The sequence below is a fragment of the Thunnus maccoyii genome, chromosome 14 (assembly GCF_910596095.1).
Source record: "Thunnus maccoyii chromosome 14, fThuMac1.1, whole genome shotgun sequence".
Classification (NCBI taxonomy): domain Eukaryota; kingdom Metazoa; phylum Chordata; class Actinopteri; order Scombriformes; family Scombridae; genus Thunnus; species Thunnus maccoyii.
The window spans coordinates 10,407,483-10,429,216 of record NC_056546.1 but is presented as its reverse complement, the minus strand read 5'-3'; the positions used below and the strand labels follow the sequence as shown (position 1 = coordinate 10,429,216).

At 37.8% G+C, this 21,734-nt stretch overlaps 1 protein-coding gene across 1 annotated transcript in view; it reads left to right on the top strand.

Annotated features, from left to right (window-relative positions):
* LOC121912092 (AT-rich interactive domain-containing protein 5B-like) overlaps positions 1–21,734 on the top strand; it is a 76,537-nt gene that overhangs the window by 30,329 nt on the left and 24,474 nt on the right. The window contains exon 4 of the mRNA XM_042434169.1: positions 3,102–3,332. Within this exon, the coding sequence (XP_042290103.1) occupies positions 3,102–3,332 (231 nt within the window). The remainder of the gene's footprint in view (positions 1–3,101; positions 3,333–21,734) is intronic.

The following is a 21,734-nucleotide window of genomic DNA, read 5'->3' as shown; positions in this document are numbered from 1 at the left end:
TTTGTAAGCTAGAAAAATATTAGCACTCTACTGTCAAACAACAATCTGTAAGGGCGAGTAAGTCTACAAAAATGTGACATTGACTGCAGCTTTCAAGAACAATGTGCCTGCATCTGTCTGCATATTATGATTTGGCCAATTTCATTTCATTGTGTGGTATTGTAGTGTGTTTTATTACTTCTGCTGAGGTTAACTGTCATTTTCTATGTCATTATATCATCATTATAGTATTGGATTAGAGAAATATTATGATCAGATTGTTATGTATAGTAATACCCATGGGAGATTTTGACCAGACACCATATTTGATCATATTTGAGTATATACATCATTTTGTCATGTAAAGTCACCTCATAACCACTTATCAGTGAGTCATGATGTGGTTTAATCAAAAATGGTCTCAGTGGTTTCAACCCCTCAAATGTGAATATTTCCTGGATTTTTTGCTTTAATATGATATTAAACTGAACACTTTTACATTTTTGATTGTTGTTCAGATAAAAGGAATGTGAAAATGTCACCTTGAGCTTCATTTTTTTCACAATTTTCTGACATTTTGTGGACCGTTTCATAGATTTTATGGATCAATTTATCAAGGAAATAAATGACAGATTAATCAGTAATGAAAATAATCAGGAGTTATACAGGTATTATGTGAAATACACTCACCAAGCACTTTATTAGGAACACCTGTGCAATCTATTGCAATCCATTACAACAGCTCTGCCATTAATTCTGTTTTTACGAAGCTTATACCTTTTCAGTTTTTGTTGACATTGTCAGAAAGGTGATAATTCTACTTTATGTTTATTACTGAAGTCATAATGAGTGGTGGTGGTGCACTGGAGTGGAGGAATGGTGTTCCTAATATTTTGCCCCCCTCATGTGTGTTAATAAGGGTGGACCAAATATTAGGAACACTTTTCAATATAATGCAATGTTTGGAGAGTGTATGTCATCGTGTATGATGTTGTCTCAAGTCAATTTATGTTATATAATGCCAATACTTATGCATATACAGGTAATTTGATGTGTAGTGAGTAAGATTTAGTTCTGTTTGATGGCGACAGCATTAATGCGCTGAACGTGCAGCTCTTGCACAGCATCTGAAACGTCTCTCCTACTCCTTCAAATTGGCTCATTAAAGTATTTCTTTCTGAAGTGCCTTATTTAACTAGTTGTATCTGGATTGAAAATGTATTATTGAGCATGTAATTAGTCGTAGATTATTATATTTGCGTTATGTGGGTGGCAGGAGATGCATTCTATTATAATGAAGCAGGACTGCATAAGAAACTCATTTATTTTAATCACCATCAGTAATCCGTAGCCATTGCCAACTTTCTATTTTTTGTATAATATCAAAATATAAAGAAGAGTTATTTCATAGAAACAAAATAAATATGTCTGCGTGTGTTAGAGGCAGTGTTGTGCTGAGGGGAATTGTCGTGCAGAGGCAACATGAGTCTTATCGTGTCAAGTCCTGTACACGTAGCTGGTAGGTTTAATGAGTTTACAACGAACTAAACATATTTGAATTCTGTTATCTAATTTGTAATATCATTATATTTCTTAAATGTACCTGTAGTGATTCATTATCTTTCTCTGTCACTAACATTATAGTTATCTGACTTTATCTGACTAATTTACCATGTCATATAATAATATACTTTCTGTTGCACCTAGTCAACCTGAATTTATCTCTTTATTTTTATAACATATCAGTATAACAGTAACAGATTGATTTGTCTGTCAGCATATCGTCCAGGTTTTTTACTGCAGTTTATTTTATTAGCTCAGTCTGTACTTCCTGTCCAGAGGTTTTCCAAATAACGGAAGAGTTTTCTTTGCCAGTTAGCCGTCACAGGTGATAAGGTGATATCAGTCAAACTTACACACTGTCACTGGAATATTTATTACATACACACATCAGAAACCACACACCCAATATGACTGTAAAGTCTGACTGTAACAGGTTTCTTTGCCTTGTGGGCGAAACAATGAGTTGTGTTATCATCCTGTCCCAGATTACCAGTGTCAAACAAAAGGTCATGGACTCAGTTTGTATTAAAGTGTACATTTGTTTTTCTCATAAATCTTATATTTGATTTGTCCAGCAAGTATGAATGGATTCATACATTTAGATGGTTAACAAGGTCAGCGATAAGGAAGAAATCCCTCTTAGCCAGGCCTTAATGCATGAAAAACATCCATTCACACTTATCTTGTCTAAATTGCTCCAAGAAATCCCCACTTCAAACTTCAAGCTTGTTAAAAATTACACTTGTCAATCAAACTAGCGAGCATCTGGAGTTGTTCTTGACATTCCTCTTGTCACCAGAGATGCATGTCACGCATTTCAAACATGCAGCTCAACGTCTTTACTTATTTGTACAGTACACATGAAAGGCGTAGTTTAAGTTTGTGCAAATGGGCTATTGGTATAAGGTAAGGGTGTGAAACAGCCAAGTGATGTGATACATTTCTTAAAACACCAATGAGAGAGATCATTTTGATGGGAAATGTTAATATTTATTACGTGGGAGAGAGAGAAATGTTTAAAAATCCAAGTTAATGGTCGGATACATTCTGCTGGACATTTATATAAACATATAGCAAAGACAAATTGCTTCTTTGTTTTTTAATTAAATAAAGCAACATGAAAATGAAAACCATTGTTTAATGACACATTTACCTTTCAATAATTTATCTGGTACCCATCAAATGTTACAGTTGGACAAACTTAATGTCTAAGATCTCTGACATTACAGGCAACCTTGAAATTTAAGGCAGATAGTGGGGAGTAAAAAGATCATATTCACAGCACATTGGCAGCAGATGTGCCAAAGTATTATAGTAGCCAAAGAATGATCTATGAGACAGAAAAAAGTAATAAAACTCAAAGAGAAATGCAAGCATGAATGTGTCCTGTAAAACTAAGCGCTGCCATTCTCTACAAATCTTACAGGAGCTCTTAAAAAACAAAACGTTCCCAACTTCCCTACAAAGCTCTGTCTACTGAGGTTCTGTTTTGGATGTGTAAACTATATAATCTATGTGAGCTTTCTAACTGTGTGTCTGTATTTTGTGTGTTTTTTCAGGCCAGGAGGAGGACGGAAGGAAGGTTTTGGTTCTCAGTTACCCCCAGTATTGCCGCTACCGTTCGGTTTTGGCGCGGCTCAGAGAGCAGCCGTCCTCTCTGTTCATAGACCACACAGTGCTGGCGCTGGGCGGCATCGCTGCGTTGGGAGGGAGCACGAGGATCCTGTACTGCCGGGACACCTTTGAACACCCAGCTCTGCTGCAGAACGAGAGCATCTGTGACGAGTTTGGTGAGTGTGGCAGCTGGAGATTTGATTGTAGCCTTTAGATAAGTTATCATATTAGCTCATCTTAAACACCAACACTCGTTATAATGGCAGTTTGTGGCTTTTGGAGTGTTGCATATTGCCCCGTGAAACATCAAACTCCTCATGCCCCGAGCTCTGGACGAAAGCATGCACTTAAAACTCATTCGCATTGCACGGTTCATCTCAAACTTTCAATTATGTCATTTTGGTTACCCTGACCATTTGTTCAAGTCTGCTTTTAGTGGAAAATGGACAGTGTTTGTACTTTTTGGGCCAAGCATTAAGTATTCCATTGTGTCCATTGTGTGAAAACTGAGTAGCGTACTTCAAACCATTTAAAATTTTAATTTGTGCAAAGGCTGCCTATCGTAATGAAAACCATTAAAAGGGCAAACAAAATGGGAGCTACTGTTTTATTATGGCTCCAAAGCCACCATAGTCACCATGCTGTGAAAACCATGTAACGCCAAAACATTAACAACTAAGTATGAGAATTTTCTCAACCCATAAAGGAACATTTAATCCTTAATCCACTTAAAAAAAAAAAAAAAATCAAAACAACCAGTTTGGAGATACATGGTTTTCACTGGACAACGACAAAAAACTCAGGAGGGTTTTATAATACGAATATAGAAAAGAGGATTAGTATATTTGTGGTTTATTAATGGTAATTGTTATTTTGGATTTGTGTGGACTTTGTTTCTGTTAAAACTCTACTTCTTGTCTGTCTTTTTTAACCTTTCATCGCCCAAAAGAATTAAATCCATCTAAACAGAACAGACTTTAGATCAATGCTGTTTTAGTTTAACTAATTAAGACTAAAATAGAGAATTCACTTCTTAACAAGTAGCCATGATTTCGAGTAAAGCTCCATCATGCTTTCAATATGTTTTTCATTAAGTCTCGGTTCATTTGGCCCCAGAGGGCTCTCTCTGTTTACGTACACAAGTGACCGCCATTCAGACACCGTCACCAGTCACACCTATGAAAAGCATTCTGTGGTTCAAGTGAGGAATTTTGAATTGCTGGAACATGTCTGTTTGCCATTCACCGTGCTTTCCCCGCTGCTCATGAATCCACACATTTTATTAACCCCGAGCTGTGCTGAAACAAAGGAATAATGTGATTCATCTCGCTTTATATTTCCTCTGTTCGGTAGCACAGTGGAGCATCAATTTGACATTCACAGTAACGGCTCCTCCGGTCAAAAGTCATTGTTTTTCTTTTCCTGTAAATTTGGCAGTAGGTAATTGCATTTTAAGAGAGCGGCAGAGGTGAGACCAGAAGGGAAAACGGTTTTAGGCATAGGAAAATAAGTTATGAATAGTAACGCTAACATCCTGTGGCTGCTGTTGCTCATTCACTTGGCTCAATAATACCATTCCTCTGTGAGCCACATTTAAGCTAAAGGTTTATTTTCAGAGCCTAAGGGAGTTCTACTTTTTTGACTAAGGCAACCAGATTTCTAATGTTATTCACATGAAGGTTTACTACGTTCGAAACAGGCTTTTATTTCTGCTTGGAATTGCTGCTAGGAGACTTGTTTGTGATTTGTTTCAAAACAGCAGAGCTAAGTAATTTCCATCACTCTGCCAAGTGAATTACAGCCTCAAGGGCGTCTTACTTACAAGCAGAAACACACACATGAATGTTTGCACATATGCACTCAGAAACATACACAGCTGCTGAGTAAAGTTCTCCTGCCATTTAAAGGCTCCATATGAGAAAGCAGCTATAAACACCATATTAAATCCACCTTTATTAGGATAAATACCAGCGCTGTGGACACGTAAGAAGTAATACCATGCAGCTGTGAAATATTAAAACTTAAAAAATTGATCTAGGGAACAATTTTAGGACTTTCTTCTATGCTTCCCTCAATGCTAATTCTGACCTTTTGGATTCAGCCAAATGTGCTGTGGCAGCTCTAACAGCCGTCCGTCTTGTCTAGGCTAATTCATGAAAGTGTGTCAGGCTACCTCAGGGGGTAGAGAAGACGAGAGGGCTCAGGCAAAAAAAAAAAAAAAAAGTGCTATTGCAGAGTTTCAGCAAGCCTGTTGGTACAGTATTGTGTGAAATGTAGCCATCAGATCAAAGCCTGGTGGTTAAATCTAGTCTATTCTTGGGAGCCTGGTTATGGAATCAACACAGCACGACAGTAGGTGTATGTACAGCATAATATGTACAGATTTATTATATAATCAGCAGCATAAATGCTTTTTTTTTTTACTTTAGCATGTCAAGTGTACTCTCAATCTGATTTATCTGTATTTTTAGAGGTGAGTAGTGAAACATCAGTGTGTTCTGGCTGCTCCTGTGTATATAATATCTTTGATATCTTCAATGTTTGACTTTATTTGATGATGTAAGCTCGTTCCTGGTGCGACAATGACAGTTATCGGAGACTGTGCTTTATCCAACTCAATCTATATTCATATTTTGGCGTCCACGTCACCACCGGCGCCCCTGCTTTTGAACCAGCTCGAGCAAAGCTGCGGTTGCGTCAGTTAGCAGATCTTTAGTCCTGTGATCCATATTCATGTTCAGCATTGCCTGTCACCCCTGCAGCTGCTTTCCTCACGGGGAATGACACAGTTTTTGTTTATAATTATCGAGCATTCTCAGCCAGCGTGGATTGATTATACCCATGCTACTTTGTGTCCCCAATTCAGTTCTTGCCAGGAGGAATGTAATATTACCGCTGCACAATCGCAGAGAAGGAAATACAAGTTGTTCTTCAGTTATTGTGTGCACACTGATGTACTGAGTGAAAAACAAGCTCTATCTTATATATAGTAAACCTAGGAATAAAGGTCTTACATACTGCACTGTAATAATAATAATATTGGCATTTCTGAGGCTCCTAAGCTATGAGAAAAAGCCTGAAATAGTTTGAGTGGGCCAGGCCTTTGCAGTGCTGAATGACAGATGATAAGGTTCAAGGTTTTGCTATTAGCTATCATGATGCTGTTGAGTATTAGTCACATTCATTTGGCAGGGACACTGTGTGTGCTACAAAGCAATAGCATAAACATTTGTAAGCTCGACCTAGAGGTGCTGTATATGATATATTTTAACAAGATACACATCGCAGAGCTCCAGTGCGTCTTGACAGCTTCTCATTTGGGCGTCTGTTAAGGAAAATATTATGACCAGCATTTTTCCCATTTTCTCTGATTCTGAAGTTATGCTCCCAAACTGCTGACCTCCCTTTCCCCCCTCCCTTCCTCCACCCTTTTCAGAAACCTAACACTCCTTGTGTGCACATTGCTTAAATCAACAGTATTTTGAAAGTTAGTGAGGCAATCATGTTTGAGGCAAAGCAGTTGAGAAGAGATGCCCCCCCCCCGCCCCCCCCCCCCCCTCCCTCTTCTCATTTGTCCTATATTCATTGCTTTTTTTTGGCACAAAACTATATATTTCATGCTCAACTCAGTGTGTTTTGTTTGAAATATCAATAAACGTGCTGGTTTGCTTTTTATTAAAAATAAACATTTCAGTGGAATCTGTTGGAATCCCTTTTTGTAATCCTTCAGGGTGGAAGGAGTATAAAAACAATTTATTGTTTCAATATACTTTTGTGTATAGAAGTATTGAGATATTTTACATTCAAAAGCTTACTTAAGTAAAAGTAAAGACGTAATAATTGCAAAATGTACTCACAGTTCTTCTCAATTGCTAAGACACATTTCTTGAAATTATGCACCATTTCCCAAAACTCACAAATGCATAACCACACACTCATCTCCAGAAACTTCAACGTCAAAACCAAACTCCCCACTCAAACCATGTAATCTTACAGCTAAACCAAACTTTGCCCGCAGACATCACACACAAGCCATCAAATACACACACACAGTACAAAATAGCTATTACACACTAGTGAGATCAATTCAAAACACTACTGTAAAAACCTGCAATCAATAACGGCGGTTATGGTTTTCCCCCAGAACATCCTCTTCACATGATGAACACAATACATGTATAAATTTTCTCTCAATATACTTTAGTAAACTGATAAAGATAATTTCCATGTATTTACCAATATAAACCAATGAAAAAGAAATTTATACATAAAGAAAGAAATCACATTTATTCTGGCTCAGGTCTCTGTGTGTGTGAACTGACCCATGACCCTGTTATCTGCCCTGAGGTTCTGATTGGTGTGTGAACAACTTTGACTCTTAGTGTTTCCACCTGGGGAACTGTGAGTTAAAATTGGGTTCCAGCTGTGATGACTTGAGTTAATGGTATTGAATGCCAGAGCTTTCTAAACGAGCACATGAGTGAAAACAGGGGAATAGTGTTTATAGTTTTGGGAAATGGGTCTGTCTTTTGGTAGATGGCGTCACGGTTTGGGGTGTTTAGTTAATAGGCCCAGTTATAGTGTATAAGCGATTGAGTACTCATTATGCAAAATGGCACCAGTTAATGTTTTATATATATATATACAATATATATACAGATATTCAGTGCCTGTAAAAGAAAAGTTTTAAGCGCCCTTGGATTCTTAAAAATGTTTAATTGCTTGAAACATTGGATCAAAGGGGATTTAATGTGGCTTTTTACACTGACATCAAAGTTGATCAAAGTGAAAACAGAACTCTACAAGTGATTAAAAGATTATAAATCTGTTTGCACTGCTTAAATTATAAACACAGCACCACTACTGGCCTCAGAGAAGCAGAATGTCATGTGTACGTTTGTATGGATCGGTTAACAATAAAGTTCTCTTAAGTCTTGATATGAAAAGTAACCAGTAACTACAGCTGTGAGATAAATGTAGTGCAGTAAAAAAGTGCAATATTTGCCTCTGAAATATAGTGGAATGGAAGTATAAAGTAGCAAAGTAGCAAAGTACAAGTACTGCAAAATTGTACTTTAGTACAGTACTTGAGTAAGTATACTTTGCTACAATCCATTGTTGTCAATATATTTATGTTGTCTTGATGCACTGATGATAAACCAAATTTAACAATACATTTTTATAATGTGGTGTGTGTGTGTGTGTGTGTGTGTGTGTGTGTGTGTGTGTGTGTGTGTGTGTGTGTGTGTGTATCTGGGGCTGAATATAGCTGTGCTGCATGTCTGTGGGTGTTTCCGCATGTCTAGGTTAGTTGCATCTGTGTTTGACAGAAAAACAAAAAAAAACAGATTTCCTGTTACTCATCTCCTTACTGAAACTGATATTGAAATATGTCAGAGAAGGAGAGATGACGAAAAGACAAAACAAAAGAGCAGGAAACGTTTCTACAATCTTACCAACCTGTACTTGGAGATAAAATCTTTCAAAACATTCAGTCCCGCTAGCTTGATTAGGTCGGGTTGCCAGATGAACATACAGTATGATGTCATTGTTTCCACAACTTGAACCATTTTCTCGCTCGCTCTTTAAACATGAAATCAGATTAGATGAAATATGCATACGCCAATATCGTCCCATGACAGCGCCGTATGTTAATGTAATAGGCAAATTGCTTGCTAAGCTCATGTTTTCCCATCTCCTCTGCAGATTTGTGTTAACCACCGGCCCATGAATTTTTCATCGTCCATATGTCATGGTATACAGAGGCCATAGAGGAGGAATTTAGAGGAGAAAAGAGCACGTGTTGTGGCTTTATAGTTAGATTTCATAATCAGGACACAGTCTGCATATGAAAATGAGCGGAACATCTGTTGCAAGGCCACTTATATAGTACATTATCTTGTCCTTACGTATCTGTAAAATCATGTTTTTAAAAGAAATGAAAGATACATATTTTTACAGTATGAGCAGGACTCACCCTTTACACATAATACACATCCCATGCTATATGACTAACCTTAATACACATTGAGCGGGATGTGTTTTATTTATTACTCTAATGTACTCGGTGTACACAGGCAGAAAGTGCTGCTACTGTATTTTAACTAAAAGCCCTTTCTCCTACCAGCATCATCAACAATATCAGCTGGGCTGAATAAGGCACAATCGTCCTGATTATCCCTATTATGTCATCAGCAACACACCAGCTCCGCAGATATTGCTTTGCATTGCTGTTTATATATATTTTTAGCACAACAGCACACAGAGAGATAAATAAGCATCTGGCCATAGGCGAGAAGCTTTTCAGAAGTCTGGACTTGTTAATTACAGTGCAAAGGTTTCTCAAAGGAGCAGTGCTGATCGAGGATAATTAGCTAACTAGCAGAGGTTAAAAGAGCAGCTAGGTATACTCCTACCTCAGTTAAAGGATCCTACCAGTGGATTTTTGCATATGAATTACATATACTTTAAATAACATTTACAAAGCATACCTAAAGGTATTAAATGTTTATATTTCCAACCTTTCAGGCAGTAATATTATTAATTTTTACTGACAGTATGAACATTTATTTGCAACATTAAACCTTCTTTAGAAAGGTGATCCATCACAGTAAAACATTTAGCCATCTTTTTTATGACACACATCATCATCATCACATGTTATTGCAGCTGCGAGCAGTGGCTGTTTTGAAATGTTGATGCGTTCACTGACACTCTGACATCCAAGTTACCTGCCAAACAGGAACCAATTCAAAGGAAAGTAACAACAGAATTCACATAAATCTTGTGTGTGGGGTTTTTTTCCACCTATGATTTCCTATCAACACATTGTAGATCATGAATACAGTGTTTTCTTTTTTAGCTGTTGACTTTCACACACTGGATGTCGGTGCGTCCTTGAATGCACCACAAAAAAAGAGTTTTCAGACTGGCTCCTGCTTGTAACTCAATACCGCAAGATGTGAACATTGAAAAAAAACTCAAGGTGATGAAATGTTCACTGTGAAGGATCACTCATCAAATACATTTCAAATGTTGGTTTTCAAAGCACATTGAAATGTCTTAACTGTCGGAAAAAAATCTAAAAATGTATAATATGTAAGTTATTGGGTAGTGATTATATCCTGTAGCTCCCTGAAATAGCACAAATTGTCCTACTAAGCAATTAACTCCTTTGTATGACTGTTACAAATAATATCAGAGGTCATTATCAAGCTTAAAGCGATGAAACAAAAGGTAAAGTAGTTTTTTTTTTTCACAGCAGCTGGACAGTTTTAAACTTAGATAAACTGCAGAGCATGCCATGAATTACTTAACACTTCAACTGACCAGGCCGGCATGACCTCATTCATAATGGCCTAGATGATTAATCCATTAATACACTTGTCAAATATGGAAGAACCACTGTTGGCGAGCATGGTTTAAATGAAGCAAGATTATATTTCCATAATAATAAGACAGTTTTTATCTGTACAGAACCACACAGTGAGTCATATTTTCATAGAGTCCCAGCTGTGAGTTGTGATACATCTCCTTAATGTTCCTAATAAAAAAAAAAAAATCCAGACCAGCATGTTGCAACCTGAATTTAACACATCTGACTCATCAGTGTAACTGTAGATACTGTTTACAAAGCCTTCAAGTCTGTGTCTGCCAGCGCGGCTGGTGTAGAAACAGCTCGTGAATGCAGCCTTACAGCCAGGTTACCGTGTTAAGTGTCAAGCATCATTCTTTTGTGTGCAGGTAAAGGCTTGTAGTTGTTTCTGAAAAAGGGCTTGTGTAACTTGAATGACGTCAGAAAATCATTGTTACAATGCTGCTACATGACAGTAACAAAGTGAGGATTATACTGCATGTGATGGATGTGTCTGATGTTTCCAGTTTTTTTTTTTTTTTTTTTTCGTTTTTTTTTTCACAATGACTTCTTGGAAAAGTGAACACCTACTTAAACAGTATCACTGCTGGCAGCTGCTGTACACATTTGTTTACAAAGGTGTTACGGTTTTTTTTTTGATACGCAGCTACTTTCATGTTAATGGAAACTGAAAATACAAAGAACAGGCGACAGCTTGTTGTGTTTTTTAAGATTATTTGTAGATTTTTTTGGAATAAACTCCTTCTTAAATCCCCTAAAAAAAAAAAAAAACAATATATGAGTACATAAATGAGAAAAAAACGCATAGAAAGATAAAAGTATTCATTGGCCTATTTTGTTGTGGGAATGATTATTATTTATAATCACCGTGGCATAATGCTGTGTAGCTTTTCAGGATGATTAAAGTCCCCATGATTGGGCTCATTGGCCAACTCAATCCCATCAAGTGTAACTAGAGCGTGATCTATTAGAATACATATGTTTTATTGATGTATGGGCTTCGTGTTTATCCTGGCATTCATTTATTTATAGGTCGATGCTGCGATTTTTTTTTTTTCCCTCCAGTAATGAATAGGATAAGCCTTGAAGCTTATCCACTGTTCCCTTTCATCTCTCTCTCTCTCTCTCTCTCTCTCTCTTTCTCTCTCTCTCCCTCTCTCTCTCAAAAAAGCCAAATTGAAATACTGTATTTTTTTAAAGCCCCAGTCCTACTGAGTTGTTGCTGCAGTCTGTCAGTATCAATGATGTGGAAGCGTTTGAAGGTTATCCCGTTTTAGCAAATCCTCCACATTATGTAACTTTGACTGTTTTACATTTGGCACTCTCAGAACAACAGGGTGTGTATTTGGGACAGTCCCTCCGCGTGCTCTCAACGTTTCTTTGTGAAATGGGATTTATTTTTTTATTTCCTCTCTTAGAACAATAGCCATTAAGAGCTACTTGCCAACACTTTGGCACAGGCAAAAGCTTTTGTGACATGTTCACTTGTCAGATATTTAGAGCCTGTATTGTGTTGTCGTTTATTTGTTTTATTTTTGTCTTGACAGTAAAGCAGCACTGCAGGTTATTACAAATGACATGCACACAGAAAGATATTGTGCCTTGTTGGACTTAAGCCAAGTCCAAAGAGTGTTTTTTTCTTGTATAATTACACTGTGCTTATGTGTGTGTGTGTGTGTGTGTGTGTGAGTGTGTGTGTGTGTGTGTGGAGCTAAATACTGAAATACTGGGTGATATTATTAAGTTCTCCGGGATCAGAGGTCATTGCATTCCTTAGTGTGTGTGTCAGTCAGTGGATCTAGGTTAAGATTAAACCCAGCTATGTCTCGAATGTGATGTGTGTTAATAAGTACTTAACAGGCGACGCTACCATCATGAGGCGATCACAAGACATGGACAGAATGAAAGAAAGAAAGAAAGAAAGAGAGAGGAGGAAGGAATGAAAGAAAGAAAAAAAAACAATTTGAAAGAATTATTTTCTCACTATAATTACAGCTTATTTTGACAATAAATTAAGTTTATAAAAGTTGTCTTGTAAAACATGTAACACCGTGAGCACGTACCCATAATTTCCTACTTACATTGCAAATGGAAAGCTTGAGTCGACAGCCTTTATGAGTTTGCGCAGTGGTAAAGTACACATATTCACACCCCTGTCGAAACACACACCCCAGTGAATCCGATGAGAATGATTTCATAATCCGTCGCAATAATAAACTTCTTTGAACAGTTTAATTGGCTCTTCCTGGAACGGCACGGCTTCGCTTCATTTGATCTGATGAAAGAGTAATGTTGCTTCTCCCCAGGGGGAGCATGCACAACGGCACACAAATAATGAATTAAGAACACTACACTTTTTTTTTTTTTTTTTTCTCCAAATGACTGTCATAATAAAGCAGGAAAATTCATACTGATCTTAACACCAGTTCTCCCTAAATTGCTTTCATGTTTACTTGCTTACGTATTTAATTTTCAGAGCTTGCTTTTTAAGTGAAAATAATCCTGATTCCTGGAAGGGTAATGGATTGAGGTCACATGGAAATTGATTGTCATCTGAAAGCGCTATTGTCGTTAGGAACATTTGGAAATGTTCCAGAAACATTCCTCGTGTGATTCTGTGAAAAGTCACACTTACTGTACAGTGTTCTGGAAATGCTGCTACTTTGAATAGTCTGTATGGCAAACAGTGAAATTTGATATGAGGGCATCTGGTGTATGTAAAAAGGAAACTGAAGCAGGCTATGCAAAAAAGGAAAAGGAATATGTAAAATTGAAACTGACAAAGTCATGATGGTTTTGGAGAATGTCCTCTTTCTCCGTCTGAAGAATATTAACAATGACAGTCTGAATGGAGAGTCTGTATACAGCAACAGTATGGTCACAGAAATGAGCTCATTACTGGCAAATACATTATGTATGTGCACACACATACACACATTTGTCTTAATATTACTATGGTGAGACTGTTCCATTTACATATCCATCTCTGCTAATTGTAACCCATAACATGCCTGATCCTGAAGGCAAGGAAATCGGTGTAAAACCAAAACCGTAACCTCAACCGAAATTATCCTCAGTTCAATCCCTAAAAAAATCTCTTTCCCTAGTATGGCTTGGCAGAAAATCCCTTACACACACACACACACACACACACACACACACACACACACACACAGTGAGACACACATTTTAACAGAACTCATGGCTCGAAGATGCTAAAAGAGCGATTTACACAATTTTATAAGTGTGAGATAAAAATACGGGCGAGTATTTTTAATGTCCTGGTAAACACACACTTGCTGGGATGTGGGCTTGTCTCCATGGCAACGCCAGTCAGAGCGTGCCCAGCCTAGCGTTTTGACAGTTTCTCCTGATGATGATTGATAATTACTACCTGACTTGTTGTCCCCGTCTCTACAAACATATGGCGGGAGCTGCCCTCCGCCATATATCTGCCAAAATGTTCCCTTTTCTGATAATAGCTTTTTAATGTTGCGTTTTGTTGTGCATGCATAGCAATCACACACACACACGCACACACACACACACACACCCCACCACCCCCCGCCAACCCCACCCCTTTGTAATTACATTTGCTGCTGCTCACATAGTTATTACAGAAAGGAAAGAGAAATAGATAGGAGAAGCAGGAGAGTGAGAGAAAGTCAAAAAGAGGCGGAGGAGGGAAGGGGGGGGCATAGAATTGATTTCACTTTGAATTGATGTGTTCCTCACAGTGCTGCTGGATTTAAATTTGACAAATTGTCAGGATTAACACAAAGAAGCAGCATTTTACAGTATAGTCACATATTAGAATATAAACACCAGATAATAGCCAGTGAGATGGGCTGTAGTTTAAAATGGCAAGCAAGACTCTTTATTCCATATCCATGCGCGCAGTATTTTATTATAGTGTGTTTGCATGCATAAAGCTCATATTTAGATGCAATTGGAAGCAATCTTGTTATATTCACAGAGGCCATAGAGGAGGACATCAATCTATAAACATGATTTATCTACTGCACACTATCTACGAAGGCATTTGCATAGGCCCTCTATTGTGGATCTTATTACCTGACTGTATGCTGAAACCTCAGACCTGAGCAGCATTTTAAAGCCCAACCAGACTCGAATTAAAGATTGAAGAAGTGAATTAGTATTCCTCTTCAGGTTTTACTAAATTTCACCAGCGAACACAGCATAATTGGGACAGTTTAAATGGCAATTCCTGTTTTTCGAAAATTATGAAAACATGCACGTTTGAGCTGCTTCTCCGAATGTACATGTTGATTTAGGGAATATTTGCATCGATGCTGTTAAATTTTTTATTTCTCAAACAGTATGGTGGCCTCAGTAACCTCCGCTTCCAGGAACAGGATATTATCAGCAACACTCTCTCTCTCATTATGTCTTAACTTCCGCAAGCCAAATCAAATGAACTTATTAGCCCCATGTACCTGCTTTTACTTGTCTGTAATTCCAGATGGGCACAACAACTAGTTCACCTATATCCCGCTGGTTCATATAATGTGTGATGCACCTGCAGCAGGCAAAAGCGTGGCACTCCATGGATACTGAAGTCATTTCTAATACTGTTTGATTGAGGTCTGCCACAGGCTACGGCAACAGACAGGCTCTGTGAAGGAGATAATGATGCATGCACACACAGCTGTCAGTCAGCTGGCTAAGGGGATTCGTCTTTGAGGAAAATAAAAACAGACTGTAGCCGATATAATGCAGTATTTGTATAGGAAATGATGGGTTTGGGAAATAGAGTGGAACGGGATGTCAGTGCTGTTGCAACACGGAGAGGAGATCTGGTGAGAATCTCCCCACACCAGAAAATCTCACATCGCTTCCTGTTTTTGCAGTGTCAATTTACTTACATATTCATAATGAACACATCCATGGCGGTCCATTAGACAGAGTGAGTTTGATTAAAAGATAGGTTCAATCAAATTACCAAAAAAAAAAAGTGTTTTCTCTCTTATTCCTAGCGGTATCTATACAGCCATGCAGATATTGGTTTAAAATATCTTCTTCTGATGTTTCCTCCCCAGTACATCTGAGGTCAGTTTAGTTTGTGGTGTACAAATCATTGAAAGATGATATTGAAAAAAATTCTCGTTACTCTGTATAACCCACAGAACACAGTTTTCTTCAATACAATTTGTTATAGAAAGTAGTTCCAGTGAAAACTTCTGACCACATGTTTATCTGTTTACAGCTGCAACAATCAATATTTTCATATTAACAATGGCAGCGTTTTGGCATCTCATGATTTTATTTTGGTTTTACTCTTTTTGTTGACTATCACTGCTCTCATCAGTGTTGTTTTTTCAGCAAAAAAGCCAAAGTTAGCGACTAGCTGATGAACATAGTGGAGCATTTATCTACTAAAGAGCCAGATATTTCCCCTGATGAGCTTCTGAAGACCAAAACAGAGTTAAAAGGAGAGGGAATATTGGACTTACATCGGTCGTGTAGTCAGAACCAAAACTCCAAATGAATCATAATGTTACTCCGTGTCTGCTGGATGTGTAAATAGGGAATTTGTTGTTTTCTGACGTACTCGCCATAACAGCTTTATGAGGTGATGATATGTACATGTTTTGTTTTCAGCTTGTTCCACTGCTTCCATATGGCCAAACAAAATCAATTAATTCAGCCTCTATCATCAGTAATTGTCAGAACAACATAAACTGTTTGTGCTTTACAAAACTGTTACACATCACTGTTGAAAACTAATAATTTTTTATGTTGTGACAACGCAGTGGTTAAGGTCTGGTTAGGTTTAGGCACAAAAACCACTTGTTAGGTTTAGGGAAAGATCATGTTTGAGTTAAAATGACCACTTGAAACGTGGTGTGGGTTAAAGTTACTACTTCCTTAAGGTTAGGCAACCTTAGTCGCCATGGCAACAGTAAACACCATGACAACTGTAGCTGGATATGGGAATTTGTCGCCTTATATGGACGTCATCTGAACTGTGTCACTTCTCCGAGTCATAATCACTACGGCTGATGAGATGGCGTCAAACCATGCAGTAGCATTTTTCACGACTGAATTTACGACCTATAGTGTTGTTTTTCTTGGGAGGACGGGCTCCAAAATCTCATTCACCACCATTATTGTGGGGTAGAGGCAGAAATCACAGGTAGATATCTCAAAACCTAAATTAGATTTTGACGTTCAAATATATACTAATATGGGAGAGAGGTAAGAGAGTGGGGTTTTTTTTTGTAATTTGGATGAAATGACTCATTAAAACAGATGCTGAAGCAATATGAATCAAGGTTTTGTGGTTAGATACTAAGACCTGTTTACAAGATGTTGAGGACCTGCAGATGAGTCGGCTGCACCTCAGGGGACTGTTGTTAGAGCTCTTAGTAACAATCCGGACTAATCCCTGCCTTTTACTCAGGCGTACGCTGTAATAGCCTTGTACTACAGTGATTTTCAGTGTGGCAGTAGTCAGGACAAGAGTTCCTGATACAGGTGCTTTCTACAAACACAACTGTTCACTGTCTCTGAGCACCGGTGAAAAATTTAAATTGTCGCCCTCGCTGCTCTGTGGCATTCTGTTTGCTGTTTTTTCTCTCCGTCTGTCTCTCTCTGTTACTACACTCTCCAATTTCCACCCTCTTTCTCTTCCTCTGTTATATTGGAAAGTGGGTTGTTGTTGTTGTTGTTGAAGGCCTGGCAAAACTTGCTTTTGTGTAATAACAGGTAACTAGTATCCATTGTCATGCCTAAGAAGGAGCCAAAAGCGTTCCTCATTAAATTCAAAATAGCTCACAGCCACAGCAGAATGAAAATATCTTCTTATATTGCATTCACGGATGGAAACAAACAAGAAAATAACACCAGTGATGAAAATATTTCAGTATTACTGATGCTAAATCCCCCCTGAGATTGACCTCATACGAGACCCAGCACTCTTCCATTCTGCTGTGAAAATGTTTTGCAGTTCATCAATGATGAACTCTCTCTGTATGATTATGAGAAATTAATTAACACTTGTACCATCTATCAACCTACGGAGGTTTTGATGATTAATAAAAAACGCTGTACTCTGTCCACCCACACGCTCTTTCTCACTCTGTCTCACTCGGTGGGCACATTGTGTAATTTTTTGATGATTGCACTGATAGAGATGCTTGAAGTATTACTGTTCATTAAATTTTTTTTGTGCTGTCAGTGTGTCTCAAATGACTCTGTGAAGGAACATGCCTCGAGCACAGGAACAGAGGAATAACTGTGCTGTCAGATGTGACAAAGTGAGAATTATGAGCACATCAAAAAAAATGCCGGATATTCATACGTGAAATGCAACGGCGGCTACAGTCAGCAACATGATGATGAAGAGTGGGGAGCACTTAATACTCACTGCTTTACATGTGTACAATCAAGGTTGTAGTGAGGGGAAACACAACGAAGTCAATTGATATTCAACTGGACAAAAAAATGGATGCTATTCATTTCTATGCGCTTATATTAACATATAGCAAATAACAATAATGATATTTGTCTTTGTGCCTTCTGTACATAATAAAAGAGCTAGAAATGTGGTCTGTAAAATATAAACATATAAAAGAAAAGAAAATAAGGGTAATGGCAGCCTCTAAGTGGCCTGTGAGGTGAAAACCAGGGCAAAAAAAGGCCTCCAATGACTGCTGTTATTTCTCAACGTAAGCCACTCTTACTAATGGGTTATGGTAACTTTGCACTCACCATGCCCATTATAGAGATTTGGGAAATGTGACTCTAGCAAAACAACATATATCAGGGCGAACTTGTCTCTGAGTCAGACTGAAAGTAAACACAGAAATTAGGGATTAGCTATTTTTCTTAACTGCAGAGGGATCTGCTTACTTAACGATGATTTGTGTAAAATTTATGAACAATTGAAGGTTATTTGGAAAACTTTACGAGTCTCTGCTGACCCAATATACTTTTTTTTTTTGCCGGAGTTGCGTTTCCTAAATCTCTACAACAGAGGCGCAGAGTGCTATTATAACAGCTACAATTATGAGAATAAGACTGTGGTAGAAAAATAACAGAATTTCCTTTTAACATTGGTATGAGTGCACTTTATTAAAGCCAATTTAGATGATGATGTGGATCTTTTCATCAGAGTGACTTGTATCATACCAATACCAATTAAGTAAGTAAAGATTTCTTTATATAGCACCTTTCAAAAGCAAAAGTTACAAAGTGCTTCACATTAAAAACATCAAAGAAGCATGATAGTAACAGAATAGAGTTGTTTTTTTTTTTAAAGTTTTGGTCGAACTGGATAATCTAATAGTAAGAGGTAGTTGTCTCCCCTCATGTTAAATCGAGCTCTGGGAACATCCAGTGGATGCTGGTTAGCCGATATGAGAGACTTTAAGTTACTATATAGACATAATAATACAGAGATGTATTCAGGGGCTTCACCATGTGGAGCCTGATAAGTAACAACCAAAATTTCATATCGCGTCTGAACTCTTCATCACTCTAGGTATTTACTTTGAAATGAGAAAGAAACATTTACTCAGACATGTTTCCAAACAGAATAGAAACACTGAAACTGTGGTCAGTAACATGCAGTCCTTAAGCAGAAATACTTGAAATCTCTCCAACCCCTGAGATCTTTGATGTATAGTGAAGACGCGCCGTCGCCTGTCACTGCTGGCAGAGGAATCAGTCATCACTGCCTTTTTTTATATTCTCTCTGGTACAGTTGCCTTGCTGCTTTGGAGCCTCCCTTGTCACATCCCCGCACCTCCAGTGGAGTTAAAATGTTCCACCAAAGTGTAATATCACTTCACTGATCACACATTTAATGCTCCGCTGCTCTACGGATTAAAGTCTGTGTCTCAGGAGTTGTATCAGAGGGTGGTTTGTATCGAGATTTGTCATGTTTTATGCATCGTTTGTTCGGTTTTATTTACTTTTCCTCATCTGTTTTACATTCTGATAGGTGCTATTATTGTTACTTATGAATCATATTCTATTTTATTTTATTCTGTTTAATTAGTTCCAAAAATTCTGCCTCTGATTTCCATTTAATAACTGTTTTCAGAAGCATTATTGCTTCATTATGGTGATTTTTTTAACATGCATGTAAATGCATCTGCCCAGTGCATATAAAGTTTAAACAGAGTCTGCCATGGTGCATTATGTTTTATGACTTGCTGTAAATTTCCAGTGCACTGCTGTAACCCTGTATGCCAGACTTGTGAGTGAGTGACCTTCTTTGTCTTTGCGAGGGTGTGTCCACAGGTACAGTTTCATTTACAAATCCATCCCAGGGGAGGATTCCTTCCTCCACCTGTGCAGATATCTGTCCTGACGCAGTGGTCTTTGTGACCTGAACTGGCAGGATGTTACAGATGACTCCACACTGTGTTTGGTTAAAAAATCCTTTAAGTCCTTTGCCCTTTCACCATGTAACTCATTAAATAGTGGCTTCAAATTCAAATTGACTGAGTGGATTTCTCTTGGAGAATTTACATTGATTATAACAGAGCTGGAATGTAACTCTACTTGTCAATGTCTCTGTGCAGCTTAACTGACCTGAATGTTTACTACAGATTAGCACTAAAGACCTGGTATGTGTTTCAAGATTTATTAACAGTCATTTTATTTAGTATTTTTTTAACATCAGTGATACTACGTCTTTTTGTCACTCAGTAAGACGTAACTTGTTGATATAGAAGCTGATTTAAAATGACAAAATTGTATTGTATCCTACTCTGTTCTGTCCTGGGGGACATACTGTACTGTACAGACGAGGTCATGTATTGCAACATGAATGTTACCTTTGGCAATGAGCTATGCTGATAATTGCTGAGTGGGTGTCACGCCTTTAGTGAATTTGCAACCAAGTGAGGGGACAAAATACGTCAAAACATGTTTTTCACCTACCGCTGCTTGTTGTAGTCATGCCTCACTCATCTTCCTCCACCTCTCCCTTCACCTCTTTATTTGAACTTGGACCTCATCATGATGAGAGGAAGTTGAAGTTAAACTGTAGAATTAGGAGTTTGAGTAATGACATGAGTGGGAGTTTTGTTACATAAAAATGCAGATGGTTAAATTCTTCTTTAGTCAGTCAGTCGGTCTCTGTTTTTCTGGGTTATGGAAACTCTTCAGTGTTGCTTTAGCAGTTAATTTGCACATAATTGACTAAATGTTACTCACTGAGCTCAGCAGGTTTTACAGCCTGATGTTGGACCAGAGTTGTGTTGTTTGTCATGAGTAATTATTACATTGTAGTATTTCTCAACAACTTTTATGAATGATATATCAGCTTGACCTTAATGAATTCCCATAAACTGAATGATCAACATTTATAACAGCTTGATTACACATTTCCCAAATATGATTAATGATGATTGTAAAATAACCCTTCCTGTGCTTTCTACAGCGTAAAAACAAAAACATTCACTGTGTTCACCTTCTTAGTTTAGCAAAACTATTTTATGTAGGTTTTTGGTCATAAATCAAAGTTGTTGAGACGTTTCATTTAAAAACCATGAATGTCAACCTCATGGTGGCGCCAAAAAAGTCACCAAAGTGATTAGGATTCATTCTCTGGGAACCATGAATTTCTACAAAACTTTGTGGGAGTCCATCCAACAATTATTGAGATATTTCAGCCTGGACTAAAGTGGTGGACTGACCATCACTTGATCCACAACACTAGCTTGGCTAAAAATAGGTAACCACTGCACACATGTATAGCTGTGAGTTGTGATAGATTATTTCAAGTGTTGGTCAGAGTTGTCTGCTAAAAGTACAATCACGTATTTTTTAGATCCCTAAGCTTCTAATTTTGGTTTTGAGAAACATTTCACACCATCAGAGTGATCATTCGTCCTTCTTCTTTAAAGAGATTTTTGAAACCACACTACTCTAAAAGAGATAATCATTTCATGAACACATGAAGGTATTGAGCTTTTTTTCAGTCAATTTTGTGAATGTTATCAACTGAGGCATCCATCAGTTGAATTCTCCAGTCGGCTTGATATGTCTCTCCATTCCCAGCAGCCTCTCAATCAATCAGTCCATTTTGTTGTGGTTCCCTGTGGCTATACTCTGCTGATGCATAGAACCGTCAGAACCCTTCCTGAGCTGTCTCTAATGAGTTTTTCATTATCATTGACATCAACTGAATGGCAATGAAACAGAGGTATTAGGGCTGTGTTTAATT